The following is a 15223-nucleotide window of genomic DNA, read 5'->3' as shown; positions in this document are numbered from 1 at the left end:
CCAATTACTAAACAAAAGTCTTCCATTCATCATCTTGCAACTGATGGCATTTATTTCAGGTGGCACAGTCAGTAAAATTGATGCATTAAACATTGCTTTCCCGCTTCAACAGTGTTAACACAAAATGACCCAAGTCGTGTCATTGTACATAGAAAGTTACAGAAATAACCAACCACCTTCATTTTTTGTAAATAGCTTGCACGCTATACTATGAAAACAAGAATTTCATGACGTAATTATAAAAGAAACTAAGTAAACAAAAGTCATGAAATAAAGATGCACATATTGTTGTTGGACAGGACCTGCCTTTGGAGCAGTTTCCTCAGGGCAGCTTGGATCTCCCTGTTCCTCATGCTGTAGATGACCGGATTCATCAATGGAGGCACCACAGAATACAGAACAGCTGCCAGGAGATCCAGAGGGGACGGGGAGTCAGAGATGGGCTTCATGTAGGCAATGCCACCAGTGGAAAGAAACAAGGAGACCACAGTCAGGTGAGGAATGCAGGTGGAGAAGGCTTTCTGCCGGCCCTGCTCCGAGGGGATTCTGCACACTGTGGTGAAGATCTGAACATACGACACAACGATGAAAACAAAACAGCCTAAAGCTAAAACCACACTGAAGACAAGGGCTGCCAGCTCTCTGCGGTATGTGCCAGAGCAGGAGAGCTTGAGTAGCTGGGGTATTTCACAGAAGAACTGGTTGATGATATTTAAGTGGCAGAAGGGTAGACTAAAGGTGTTCCCAGTGTGCAGTGCAGAGTAGATGACCCCAGCAGCCCAAACACTGGCAGCCATCTGGACGTAAGCTCTCCTGTTCATTAGTATCCCATAATGCAGTGGCTTGCAAATGGCAACGTACCTGTCATATGCCATGATGGTGAGGAATGAAAAATTGGCCGCACAAAAGAGCAAGAAGAGAAAGACCTGGGACACACATCCAGCATAGGAAATTGTCCTGGTGTTTAAGAGAGAATTGGCCATGGATTTAGGGACAATGACAGAGATGGATCCAAGGTCAAGGATGGATAAATTTGCCAAAAAGTAGTACATGGGGCTGTGGAGGTGGTGGTCCATAGTTACAACAGTGATAACAAGGAGGTTCCCCACCACAGCTGCCAGGTATGCTGCCAGAAAGATGACAAAGTGTAAGATCTGCAGCTCCCGAGTGTCAGAGAAGCCCAGGAGGAGGAACTCGGTTACAGCCGTCCAGTTGGACATCTTCCTTCCCAGTGCCCTGTGCAAGTCCTGGGTATAACAGAAGAAGGGCAGTGGTAAGGAGGAGAGTAACAAACTCAGTGGCTTTGATAGTCCCATCTATAATGTCTCCAAATTTCATGCTAAGAATGTAGATCTTTGATTGATATCACCTATAAAATGTGTGCTAGAAAGAAATATATGTGAAATAGAATATATGAGATAAAAAGATGAATTCCTTAGAGGCCTCATTCTGACCACTCGCTCCCTCCAACCTCACACCCAATATGCTATATAACGTTATCTGAACTAATAGCAACAACATTGAAAATGTCTTCATTCACTCCTGTAGCTTTCAATCTATTATACATACAACGCAATATGATTTCTGTGGCCAGATTTTCCAACTTTTATATTCTTAAATCTCCTCTGCATCTTACTAAGACAGGACACTTCACTGATGCAGCAAACTTACTGAAATTGTTTCTGTGGAAGTTTTCTTAATCCTTGCATCACATTCAAGCTTTCCCTACCGAGATCCTTTGCTCTTGTCCAGTTGATTTCTCAGATCTCCTCTGCACCAACCACTAGTCTAGATTCCCAAAAGCACAGATAACTCGGAGGTCTTTTTCTGCTCCCTCTCTCACTGAATGACTGGAGTAAATCCAACCAGGTTTCTGAGCGTGCAGCTGACCTCAACCCCACCTTGTAGAAAAAGACCAAAGCAAGACAGCAATTTTTCAATTGTTTTCTTCCAAAGACCCATGGGACTTGTTCCCTGGAGTCCTGCACAGCTCAGAAGGAAAAGCCCAGAGGGAACCAGACTGAGCTGTGTTGATGTTAGCAGAACAGCAGAGCTGTGCTCTAGTTTAATCTTCCTCCCAACACAAGTCATGGGATCACTGAGAAGGCCCTGAGCTTCTCTGTCTGGCTCTGTTGTCCCAGTGAGCCAGGCTGGGCACCTTAGCATGCAGGGAGGCACCACGTTGCAGCTGGGTTAGTTCCTATGCAGTTTTGCATGAGAACATAACCTGAGAGTAAAAGTCAGGTTGTAAGGTGCAAAAAAAAAAAATCTAAATATAATGAATATATTTCATAACTCAGACAAACAAGCTCCATTGCAAGGCATCACATTGACAAAATATTAGTACAGCAATCATTAGCGGGGTCCTGGTTCTGAACCTAGTGTCATGAATATATCCCTCAGACCACTTTCCCCTGACTTGTATACATCTCAGGTCCCAGCTCCCCCTCAGTTCTTCCACCGTCAGCTTCCCTTGAACCAAGCGGTGTCAAACACAGATGGACCCCATCTGCCAGGTCAAGCCCACAGGGGTGGTCTCGTGGAGGCACTGCATGCAACGTGCTTTGTGGACTGGCTACATCTGGTGCTTGCACCACGTGTACAGCTCTAGCCCTGCACACCACATGCAACACAGCCCGGCCCCAGCACCGTGCACAGCATAAGATGTGAGGGGCCAGCCTGAGGCACATGGTGCCCACAGCAGGTCACTGGGGGTGCATATTGCATGTGGCATTGGCAATATATGTAGGGGGTGTACGTGGGTGCATGTGCACCCCGAGATTGGGGGTGCACCCCCTGAAAAAGTCACTGCTGGCTCCTGTGTGCAGTTGCCACTTCCCAGTGCCCCACCCCACCCACCAACACTGCCGACAGCATCTGTGGAGGATTGCCCTTGGCCACTGCCAATGCAGCTGGTGGTGTCTGTGGATGGTCGCTGACTGGCTGTCAGCGCTCACCACTCCCCCCACCCCAGCTGCCAACACTACCACAGTTGTCTGAGGGAGCTCCCCATTCACTGCTGTCACTGTCAGTCATTTGCAGCTCTCACCATTCCCCCACTGCTTCTGAGGGCACGCGTTGTTCATGGGTTGTGGCATTTACAGCAGACTAGGTGTGTCTACACAAGATGCTAGGTTGCTGTAGCGAAGTCGTTATAGCTGTGGCAAAGTAGCATTGGTGGACACTAAACATAATGCTGCCACTACTGTAGAGTAGCATTGAGCTCCTGAGCATTACCTCATTGCTACTGCACAGTAGGGTTTGAAATGACACATGCGCCTTCGGGACTGTGCAGTCCTGGCCGGGACTGTGCATTCGTTTAGTTCTCGGTAAAGCAAATACTAAATGACTGCACAATAAAAACTGCCCAGTGGGGTGGAAGTGTAGCTGAGGTGTGCACACTGGATCCTGTGTGCAGAGTGGGTCAATGAGCCCAATCCAGGCAAACCCCAACTCTAGTACACAGGGCTGGCCTGGCACAGGTGCCACATGAAGCACACATCCCTGTGCAGCCTCATGCCATGTACAGCCCATGCCAGGCAGGCTCCACAAAGTGCATCAAGGGATCAGAGACTCATTCATGAACCTGATTTCCCTTGATGCAAACCTGACAGATGCCAGTGCCTGATATGACAATATGTGTGTCTGTCCTTCAGCCTCCACGCTAACTTACTGTACTGGCGGCTTCCACTTGGGACAGGAGTTGGCTGGAGTCCAGCAGCTAGAAGATTTATGGTGTGTGGAATTTGCTGTCTTCATGGATGTTCCCATGGCCAGAAACAATGATCTCATCATGGGAGAAATTTAAAAACATCAACCTTTCCCATGCTGCTGATTGGGATTTTATTTTCATGAACCAAATAGTCCCCAAATATTTCATTTTGACCTTTATCAGTTTTGTCTGGACTTCATCATGGCAGTTGACAATCTAGAGCCCATGACCCCTTTGTATCCACCCTGTGGAGGAAGGTCTTCTGTGCGGTGCCGTACTGCAGCTGGGCAGCAAAAAGAAGCAGCACTGAGGAAAAGTGGTAGTAGTCACCTGGTTTAGGTATCACCCCAGTTTTCACATCAGCTGGGCCATTCTGACCTAAAAGTGGAAAAAGTTACTGATCTCCTGCCTCATTATTTTGATTTGTCCATTACACAGAGCTACACTGATATCCCATGAGCTCTCCTTGTAACCTTCAAGAAAAAACTGGTTTTGTCTTCCCAATGTGGAAGCCATCACTTTCTGATGGCATGTCTGATTGGGAATCTCCTTGATACCACAGTTATAATTCTCGACCACCACCTTCACAGCCCCATGCACTTCCTCCTGATGAATCTTTCTATCCCAGACCTTGGAACTATCTCTGTCACCACCTCGAAATCCTTAGCCAATTCTTTGCTGAACACCAAGTCCTTGTTCTATGCTGGATGTGTCGTCCAAGTCTTTTTTCTTCTTGTTCTTCTCTGCAGCTGACTTCCCTTTCCTCAGCATCATGGCATATGATTGGTACACTGTCATCTGGAAAACACTGCACTATGAGAGTATCATGAACAGGAGGGCTTGCAGATAAATGGCAGCCCTCCTGTCCATGTACCATGGATCTGTGGTTTTCTGTATGCTACCCTTCACACTAGTAACACCTTTAGTGTATCTTTCCACCAAGCTAATATCATCAACCAGTTCATCTGTGAAATCCCTCAGCTATTCAAGCTCATTTGCTCTGACTTGTTCCTTACACAGCTTGAAATAATTGTTGGTGATTCCATAACTTTAGACAGAGTTTGTTTTCCTAATTGTATCATACATTCAGATATGCAACATGGTGCCCATCTGAGCAAGGATGGGACAAAGACTTCTCACCTTGCTTCCACACCTCATTCTGGTCTCCTTGCTTATTATCATGTGTACCTTTCCCTATATGAAAGGTATCTCCAGCTCCCCATCAGCTCTTGACCTCATACAAGCTATTCCTATTTTGTGCTGGATCGAATAATCAATCCAGTTATATACAGCTTTGGCCTCCAACCTTTTTAGGTCAGAGATCACTTTTGAACTTTAAGAATAGAAGATCCCAGCCCCCGCCCCGCCCCTGCCCAGCATGCAAGTCTGTTGGGGAGGGGAGGGTTGGGAGGGTTGTGGGGGTTGGTGCAGATTGAGGCCCCAGCCCCAGCCCCAGCCCCACTCCCTCCCTCACGGCTAGGGCTTTGATCGCCCATGCCAAGACCGGTGAGGGAGGGGCAAGCCCTGCACAGCCTGGGCAGGGAGGGGACAGAGCCACAAACTGCTCATCTGGGGGGCATGGTGAGGTGGGGCACTTAATTTCATGATTTCATTATAGATCGAAAGAAACAAAGTAGTAAACCAAATGCATGAAGTAAAAAGAGACATCCTGTTCTTGGAGAGAATCTGCCTTTAGAGCAGTTTTCTAAGAGCATGTTTGATCTCCTTGTTCCTCATGAGTGGAGTTACCATTGGAGGAACCACAGAATAGAGAACAGCTGTCAGAAGATCTAGAGAGGATGGGAAGTTGAGGTGGGTTTCATGCAGGGGAAGGTGCAAGTGGAGGTAAACAGGGAGACCACAGTCAGGTGAGGAATGCAAGTGGAGAAGGCTTTCTGCCGGCCCTGCTCAGAGGGGATCCTCAACACTGTGGTGAAGATCTGAACATACAACACAATGAGGAAAACCATGCAGGCTGAAGCTAAAATCACACTGAAGGCAACAACTGCCAGCTGTCTGCGGTATGTGTCAGAGCAGGAGAGCTTGAGCACTTCACAGAAGAACTGCTTGATGGTATTTGAGTGGCAGAAGGGTATGGTAAGTGTTCCCAGTGTGCAGTGCAGAGTTGACGACCCCAGCAGCCCAAGCACAGGCAGCCATCCGGACGCAAGCTCTCCTGTTCATTATCTCTCATAGTGCAGTGGCTTGCAGAAGGCAACGTACTGGTCATATGCCATCACCATGAGAAGGGATAAATTTGCTCTCATGAAGGCGATGAGACAAAATACATGTGCAACACATCCAGAGTAGGTAATCGAGTTAGTATTGAATAAGGAATTAGACCTGGATTTGGGCACAGTTACTGAGTTGGAGCCAAGGTCCAAGAGAGACAAATTAATCAAGAAAAAGAACATGGAGGAACGAAGCTTGGGGTTGAGAGTTACAACTGATAATGAAGAGATTTCCTACCAGAGCTGCCAGGTATGCTGCCAGAAATGTGACAAAGTGTGAGATCTGCAGCTCCTGGATGCTGCGGGTTTTTCCTCCCAAGGTGGAGGAACACCATCCACATTTTTGGTGTTGAACACCATCAGGTTCTCATCCACCCATTTCATGAGCCTGTCTAGATCTGCCTGGATCACCCTCCTGTCCTCAGGTGTGGATGTTTTGCACCAGAGTTTAGTGTCATCAGCGAACTTGGCCAGTCCATTTCTAACTGCAATGTCTATGTCAGTGGGTCCGCACAGAGTACCCCCCCCAAAGCCTCTTGATTCTCACCTGCCAGGACTTGGATCTTATTAGAAATAGGGAGGAATGGGGTGATATTTGAGAGAGTACCTGCGGGAAGTACCACACTGAATCGGGTATAATGCAGGTGCTTTTATTCAGCTCTTTTCTCTTCTATTATTTACAGGAACCCCCTTTGGAGTAGGAAGCAGTCTGACAGATTGGCCCCCCCCCCCCCCAAAGCTCCTCCCCCCCCCGGTCCACTAAGTAAGTACCACACAAAGCCCCGGTATCTGCCGCTAATTATCTCATTAGCAGCTCATTACAGCCACCACTTGTATCCTTCTCTGGCAGCCGGCGTGCAGGCTCCATGGCTCTCGCCCTCGTGAACCTCAGTGTCTCTCCCTCCTCGGGATGGATTCTGGCTTCCCCGGACTCTTTGGGGGTCTGGGCAGAGGTCATCCTTCCCTGCTGTCTTTTCGGATCGGCATAGTAGCCTCCCCAATCCTTAATGCTGGCTGTGGCTCCAGCCCATGGCGTGACTCCGCTTCTCCGCGCAGTCATGAAAATTACCCAGGCAGGCAGTCCTCCATCTTGTATCTGGCCTGTCTTCTGAAGTCCCAACCTCACCGCTCTCTCCAGTATCCCAGGTCAGAATCCTTTTCTGCTTTTCCTCTCCTGGGGTCTCGATTAACCCTGAGCTTGTCTTCTTGTGCCCAAAGGCAATTTCTCCTTCACCTTCTCTCCCTCTTATCCTTTGGGTCCAGGCCTCATTGGTTCTCTGTGGGTCGGGCCCACCCCCACATTGTAATTGTCTTCAGCTGCCCCTGTTCCTTTAGTAACAGGGTCTCAGTCGGGGCCCTGTTACAGTCTACATCATTGATGAAGATGTTAAAAAGTATAGGCCCTAGGACAGAGCTTTGTGGGACCCCACTGGTCACTGCACACCACAACAGTTGACTTCCATCAACCACCACGCTCTGGGTCCTACTGTGGAGCCAATATCCCAGCCAGCGGATCGTGGTGAGGTTGAGACCACAGTTAGCCAGTTTTGCTAAGAGGTGATCATGGGATACCAGATAGAAGGCTTTTTTTAAAGTCAAGATATACGACATCAATCTTTCCCCCTTGTCCAGGTGACAGGTCACCTGGTCATAAAAGGAAATGAAATTGATCAAGCAAGACCTACCCACAACAAACCTGTGGTGGGTATCCCTCAGGATGCTGCCATCGGCTAGCCTGTATAGGATGGCCTCTTTGATAATCTTTTCCAAGACCTTCCCCAGAATAGAAGTCAGGCTGATGGGCCTGTAGTTAGCCGGATCCACTTTCCTTCCTTTCTTGAAGATCGGCACCACATTGGCCTTCTTCCTGTCTTCGGCCACTTCACCAGAGCACCAGGAGCTCTCAAAGATCTGTGCCAGGGGCTGGGCTATGATGCTCGCCAGCTCCTTGAGTACCCTGGGGTGTAAACCGTCAGGGCCAGCTGACTTGAAGGTATCCAGCCTGTCAAGGTGTTTCTTCATGAGGCCAGCTTCGATGGAGGGCAAGGAATCTCCCTCACTCAGGCCTCCCTGTCCCATAGTGGGCAGGGCTGTTCCATAGGACTGCTGAAAAACTGACACAAAATACCCATTTAGCAAGTTTGCTTTTTCCTCGGTGTCAGTTGTCAGTTGTCCCATCTGGTTTAGCAGAGGGCCAATGTTGCCCTTGGTTTTCCTCCAGCTCCCCACATAACTTAAAATGGATTTTTTATTTTCCATGATATTTGTAGCTAGCTGGAGTTACAATTCGTTCCAGGGCTGGGGCAGGGGTGGGCTCCCCTTAAGTGCCTTGGCCTGCTGGCTTTGCAAGGATTGCTCAGCGGGCCAGCATTGACAGTAATCCCCCCCATCTCCTGGTGGCTTAGTTTAAAGCCTGCTGGAGCAGGTCAGCCAGTCTGGCTGAGAAGAGCCTCCTCCCCAGCAGAGAGAGGTGGAGGCCATTCTTTTGAAGCAGATCACTGCCTCTCTCTCCAAAGAGCGGGCTATGGTCATGGAAGCCAAAGCCTTCCCAATGACACCAGCGCCTCCAGCATCTTGGTTCACTACCTGGATCCTCCTCTCCTTCCTCAGCCCACAGCCTGAGACTGGGAGGATCAAAGAAAACACCACCCGCACCCACAGACCCTTTAGCCCTGCTCCCAAATCCCTGTAGTGCTTCATGACCTGGCTGGCAGCGCTCCGAGCCCTGTCATTGATGCCCACATGGATAAGGAGCATGGGGTAATGGTCAGTGGGCCGGAGGAGCTTAGGGAACTTCTCTGCAGTGTCTCGGATGTGGGCCCCTGGGAAGCAGCAGACTTGCCGGGATGAGGGGTCAGGGCAGCAGATTCCCCCTCAGTCTCCCTCAGAGTGGAGTCTCCCATGACAAACACTTACATTTTGTCTTGGGGACACTAGGGGCAGTAGCTATAATAGAGCCTCTGTTGCCTGCAGGAGCTGGCAACTCAGCCAGCTCTGCTGGGGCTGCAAGAGGTTCGTACCTGTTGCAAAGCTCCAGTGGAGCAGGGGCCTTGGTGCAGCAGGCCTTGGGGCCCTTGACCACCTTGGTCCAACCCCTCGGCTGAACAGTAAGGGAGGTCCTTGAGTCCTCCCTTGCCCTGGAGGGAGACCATAAATCCATCCTGGACTCATATATTTTAAAGCTGGAAAGTTTTATTTTGATTGTTTAGTTTGATCACCTTTTATCTTATGCTTCTGGGCCAGGATATTTACCATCTGGGAGCCAGGTTAAAATATTCAGGCATCTAAAAAATCAGTGAGATATGTAGTGACTTTTAGGAAATGAGTTATACAGGTGTGCTGGCTCAGTTTTGTAGCTTAGGTGGTGTTGTGAGTCCCTTTAAGATCTACCTGCATTTTACACATAACAGTGCCTCGGGTATCGGTGACCCAGTGTCTTATCTCTTAATTTTATGCCCTGTAATTCTCCATGCTCAGGTATCTGTGTCATTATATCCATCCCATTATTTTTCTTTTGCTTTGGTTCTCTTTAATTTCAGAACAATAAGTCCTGGGATTGGCAAAGCAGTAGAAGAGACTGAGGAATGAGGTCCTCAGTGCTCTGTTCCCTTATGGTGTGTCTACACGTCATCGTACAGTGATGTTGCTCCAGTGACATGATTTAGCTCTTCCTTTTGCAAGTACTAAAGCACAGTGAAGCTGTTGCCCCTGCAGCACCATGCACGTGGTGCACAGGTTGATTTTTCCCGCTATGTTGCCCTAGTGACACACTATACCAGGATAGTGTGCTAGGGGTAAACAAAGCAGGCCCTATTCAATTTGGATTTAGCCCGAATCAGGGACAGTGATTCAATTAATTTATTTGGATCACTGTCCCTGATTTCAATTTGGCTGAGTCTGATTCTGAAGATTTGATGCTGATTTGGAGGATCTGCAATTCGGACATAGACACAGCTTGAAATGTTTTTTCCATACCAACCACGAGGTACCAGTGCAGGATTAAGCCCTTCAGGACATTTGTAGCTCTTTACTAAATTATTGTTACCTTGTTTTCTGTCAGGCCAGAGCCTCAAATGTGCATCCCCAACCTGTTCATCCCAACGTACAGCCTTTCCAGCTGACCATTCAGGCTGGGGAAGCCTGTGCATAAACCTCCAGGAGGGCCAACCCTTCTGCCCACTCCCTACCAACACAGTGCCTGGTCACTCCCCCACTTCACTGCACTGCTGTTTCAAGTCCTGACCTAGCAGAAAACATGACATGATGCTAATGCTCAGTGATGTCAGGCTACTCTTCAGTCAGTGTCAAGAAAAAGCTGTTTGTTGGTGCAACTCAAAAGTAACTCCATTTACTATGCAGTCCTGTAGTACCTGTATAAACAGTAACTACTGCTCGGTCAGAGTCTCATGTAGACACAGTCAGAAAGCAGCCAGGGCCCAATGCCCTACCTCTGAAAAAAACAGAATCAGAAGCTGCAGCTGTCACAAATTACACAGACTCAGTTGGAGTTGTCTTAAGTGTAGTTGCCTTACTCACAAAAGTATGGTCCGGGTATGGCCAAAATGGTCACTCCCAACAACATCAACAGGATCAACACTTGATAATATTATTCAGTCATAGGTTGTCTTAGGAAATACTGTAAGTCCTCATCTTCCAAAATGCCTTTCCATCATGCTAAAATTGACACAGCATTCATGTATTTAGCCACTTGTGTTCAACATGAAAAAAGGACACGTCTAAGATTGTAGGTTCATATTAACAGATGGCTAAACATGCAGTAGTGTCCAACCAGATTAATATAATCTTTTAACTGGGGATGTGCCCATCCAGAAATCTATAGACACTCTTTTCCTGCCATTTAATATTATAAGGAAATACTGATGGTGCCATTCTTTAAAAAAAGGATGCCATAATGTTTACATGAAGATTGCCAGGGCATGGGCGGACTATCACTAGTGCAAGCCCTGGAAGAATCAGGGCAACCAGAGAATGAGGAGGTCAGGTAACATAAAGGATCTCACTCCTACCCCAGCCCCAGGTAGGTACCTGTAAGATCATCAAGTCCAGTCCCCTGCCACAGGCAGGAAGTTATTGGGGTCAGATGTGGTCCTGTCCAGCCCCATCTTGAACACCTCCAAGGAGGGCAACTGCACCATGTCTTTTGGGAATGTGTTCCAGATTCTGGTGAGTCCAACCTGAATTTACCCTCTCTTAGTTTATGCCCATGTGTCCTCATCTTCGTTTGAGGTGACCTCCTGAATGTTGCTCTCCTAGTTCTTCATGGTCCCCTCTGATGTGCTTGCAGGCAGCTATCAAGTCACCTCTCACCTTCTCTTACACAGCCTGAACAGGCCCAGTTCCCGGAGTCTCCCCTCTTAGGGCCTAACCTTCATGCGCTTAAGCATATGGGTGGCCCGTCTTTGTACCCTCTTGACCTTATCCATAGTCGCCTTGAAGTGTGGTGCCCAGAACTGGGCACAGTACTCCAGCTGAGGCCTGACCAATGCTGAATAGAAAGGGAGGAGCACCTCCCTGCATGTATTGGCCACACATCGGTTGATGCACGCCAGAGTTTTGGATTCCCTTCAGGAAGCCTCGACACACTTTTGGCTCATACTCATGTTCCAGTCAGTCATGGCCCCCAGGTCTCATTCAGACACTGTGCCAGCCACTGTATATTTGTGGTGAGGGTTCTTCCTCCCCAGGTGAAGGACCTTGAACTTCTCCCGCCCTGTTAAACCTCATCTGACTTTGTTCCACACATAAATCTGGTCTTTCAAGGTCATCCTGATCTTTTTCCTATCCTCTGGTGTGCTCATTTGTCTGCACAGCTTGGTATTGTCTGCTAATTTAATCATTGAGCTTTCCACCCCGTTGTCCATATTATTAAAGAATTTATTGACTAGCATATGTCTAAGCACTGATCCCTATCACCTCCCATGTTTTTGAACTAATACATCTCTTGTTGCAGTCCAAAACTGCATTCATGTTTTTGTAGCTACATCAAATTGGTGACTCATGTGATGCACCAGATTCCCATGATCCTTCTCAACAGTGCTGCCACACAGGTGTTTATAACCCACCTTTTATTAGTGCTTTAAATTATTCTTTCCTAGGGGCAACAACTTGCATTTCTTTCTTTGAACTTCATCCTGCGGTTTTCTAGCCCAGCTTCCCAGACTATATGGATCCATCTGAATTCTGTGCCTGTCCTCTAAAGTGTCTGCAGTTCATCCCAGCTTCACAGAATCTGTATATAACCAAATAATTGATTACACCAACTGGTAAAGAAAAGTTTTCCATTCATCATCTTGTAACTGATGGGATACATTTTAGGTGGCACACACAGTAAAATTGATGTATGAAACATTATTTTCCCACTTCAACAACATGAACACAAAATGAACCAACTCAAAAGGAATTCTCCTTACAAAGTTACAGAATAACCCACCACCTTGATTTTTCATAAATAGGTAGCACACTATACTGTGAAAACCATTTCATGAGTTAAATATAAAAGAAACGTAAGTAAAGCAAAATCATGAAAGAAAGATGGACATATTGTTTTTAAAGAGGATCAGCCTTTGGAGCAGTTTCCTCAGGGCAGCTTGGATCTCCTTGTTCCTCATGCTGTAGATGACTGGATTCATCAATGGAGGCACCACACAATACAGAACAGCTGCCAGGAGATCCAGAGGGGACGGGGAGTCAGAGATGGGCTTGTGTAGGCAATACCAGCAGTGAAAGAAGCAGGGAGACCACAGTCAGGTGAGGAATGCAGGTGGAGAAGGCTTTCTGATGGCCCTGCTCCGAGGGGATCCTCCACACTGCGGTGAAGATCTGAACATACGACACAACGATGAAAGCAAAACAGCCTGAACCTAAAAACGCACTGAAGAAAGGGCTGCCAGCTCTCTGCGGTAGGTGTCAGAGCAGGAGAGCTTGAGCAGCTGGGGTATTTCACAGAAGAACTGGTTGATGGTATTTGAGTGGCAGAAGGGTAGACTAAAGGTGTTCCCAGTGTGCAGTGCAGAGTTGATGGCACCAGCAGCCCAAGCACTGGCAGCCATCTGGACACAAGCTCTCCTGTTCATTATTATCTCATAATGCAGTGGCTTGCAGATGGCAATGTACCGGTCATATGCCATGATGGTGAGGAATGAAATATTGGCCGCACAAAAGAGCAAGAAGAGAAAGACCTGGGACACACATCCAGCATAGGAAATTGTCCTGGTGTTTAAGAGAGAATTGGCCATGGACTTGGGGACTATGACAGAGATGGATCCAAGGTCAAGGATGGACAAATTTGCCAAAAAGTAGTACACAGGGCTGTGGAGGTGGTGGTCCATAGTTACGACAAGTGATAACAAGGAGGTTCCCCACCACAGCTGCCAGGTATGCTGCGAGAAAGATGACAAAGTGTAAGATCTGCAGCTCCCGAGTGTCAGAGAAGCCCAGGAGGAGGAACTCGGTTACAGCCGTCCAGTTGGACATCTTCCTTCCCAGGGCACTGTGCAGTCCTGGGTATAATAGAACAAGGGCAGTGGTAAGGAGGAGAGTAACAAACTCAGTGGCTTTGATATTCCCATCAATAATGTGTCCAAATTTCATGCTATGTGTGTAGATATTCCATTTTTTGTCTTATGGACAAATAGATTTTAATAAATTACTTTTTCCCTGACAAGGTCCTTACATAAAATAAAACATTATGATATTCCATTAAAAAAAGTGAAGAAAATGCTAGCCTCAACTTTTTTATTTATTTATGTGGTCTAAATCTGAAATTCTATAATTTATCTATCTCACCTAGAAAATGTATGCTGGAAACAAATACATGTGAAATAAAAGATACTGTATAAAATGTTATTGCCTTAGAGGTCCCATTCCCACCCCACCCTCCACACCGCTCCCTATAAACTATATAATTTTATGTCAATTAATAGCAAAAACATTGAAAATGTCTTCATTCACTCTTGTAGCTTTGAATCTATTATACATAAAATGCAGTAAGATTTGAGAAGCCAGATTTTCCAACTTTTATGTTTTTAAATCTCCTCTGCATCTTACTAAGACAGGACACTTCACCGTTGCAGAAAACTTACTGAAATTGTTTTTCTGGAAGTTTTCTTGTCTCTTGTATAATTTTCAGGCTCCTCCCCTGCCAGATCCTTTGCTCTTGGCCAGTTGATCTCTCAGATCTCCTCGGCACCAACCACTAGTCTAGATCCCCAGAAGCACAGATAACTCAGAGGTCTTTCGCTGCTTCCTCTGTCACTGAGTGACTGAAGTATATCCAGCCAGGTTTCTGAGTGCACAGCTGACCTTAACCCCCCTTGTGGAAAAGGACTGAAGCAAGACAGCGATTTTTCAGTTGTTTTCTTCCAAAGGCTCATGGGACTTGTTCCCTGGAGTCCTGCACAGCTCAGAAGGGAAAACCCAGAAGTAACCAGTCTGAGCTGTACAGATGTTAGCAGAACAGCAGAGCTGTGCTCTAGTTTAATCTCCCTCCCAGCACAAGTCATGGGATCACTGAGAAGGCCCCGAGCTTCTCTATCTGGCTCTGTTGTCCCAGTTAGCCAGACTGGGCACATTAGCATGCAGGGAGGCACCAAGTTGCAGTTGGGTTAGTTCCTATGTAGTTTTGCATGAGAAAATAACCTGAGAATAAAAGTCAGGTTGTAAGGTGCAAAAAAAAAAATTCTAAATATAATGAATATATTCCATAACTCAGACAAACAAGCTCCATTGCAGGCATCACATTGACAAAATATTAGCTCAGCAATCATTAGCAGGGTCCTGGTTCTGTATTTACTGTCATGAATATGTCCCCCTCAGACCACTTTCCCCTGACTCGTATACATCCCAGGTCCCAGCTCCCCCTCATTTCTTCCACTACTCAGCTTCCCTTGAACCCAGCGGTGTCAAACACAGATGGACCCCATCTGCCAGGTCAAGCCCACAGGGGTGGTCTCATGGAGGCACTGCATGCAACCTGCATTGTGGACTGGCTACATCTGGTGCTTGCACCACGTGTACAGCTCTAGCCCTGCACACCACATGCAACACAACCTGGACCCAGCACCGTGCACAGCATAAGATGTGAGGGCAAGTCTGCGACACATGGTGCCCACAGCAGGTCACTGGGGGTGCATATTGCAAGTGGCATTGGTGATGCATAAAGGGTGTATGTGGGTGCACGTGCACCCCCTGAAAGAAGCACCACCCGTGCCTGTGGGCAGTTGCCAGTCCAGTGCCTCCACCTCCTCTGACCTCCAACACT

At 47.4% G+C, this 15223-nt stretch overlaps 1 protein-coding gene, 1 long non-coding RNA gene and 1 pseudogene across 3 annotated transcripts in view; 1 reads left to right on the top strand and 2 right to left on the bottom strand.

The window, feature by feature from the left end:
• The window catches only part of LOC149861869 (uncharacterized), a 167788-nt gene that overhangs the window by 144687 nt on the left and 7878 nt on the right, over positions 1-15223 (top strand). The window lies entirely within an intron of this gene.
• On the bottom strand, positions 264-1220 carry LOC149861871 (olfactory receptor 14A16-like). Its single transcript, XM_090051639.1, has one exon. The coding sequence runs from the start codon at positions 1218-1220 to the stop codon at positions 264-266; it is 957 nt and encodes a 318-aa protein (XP_089907765.1).
• LOC149861870 (olfactory receptor 14A16-like) lies at positions 12483-13437 on the bottom strand (annotated as a pseudogene).

Source organism: Crocodylus siamensis, chromosome 6 (genome assembly GCF_052110815.1).
Source record: "Crocodylus siamensis isolate JL-2025a chromosome 6, ASM5211081v1, whole genome shotgun sequence".
In the NCBI taxonomy this organism is placed as follows: Eukaryota; Metazoa; Chordata; order Crocodylia; family Crocodylidae; genus Crocodylus; species Crocodylus siamensis.
The sequence above is the reverse complement of the archived record's forward strand: the minus strand, read 5'-3'. Positions and strand labels throughout refer to the sequence as shown.

What these genes read in the sequence shown, in the direction of transcription:
- LOC149861871 (XM_090051639.1), bottom strand. Translation starts at nt 1,220, where the DNA reads ATGTCCAACTGGACGGCTGTAACCGAGTTCCTCCTCCTGGGCTTCTCT.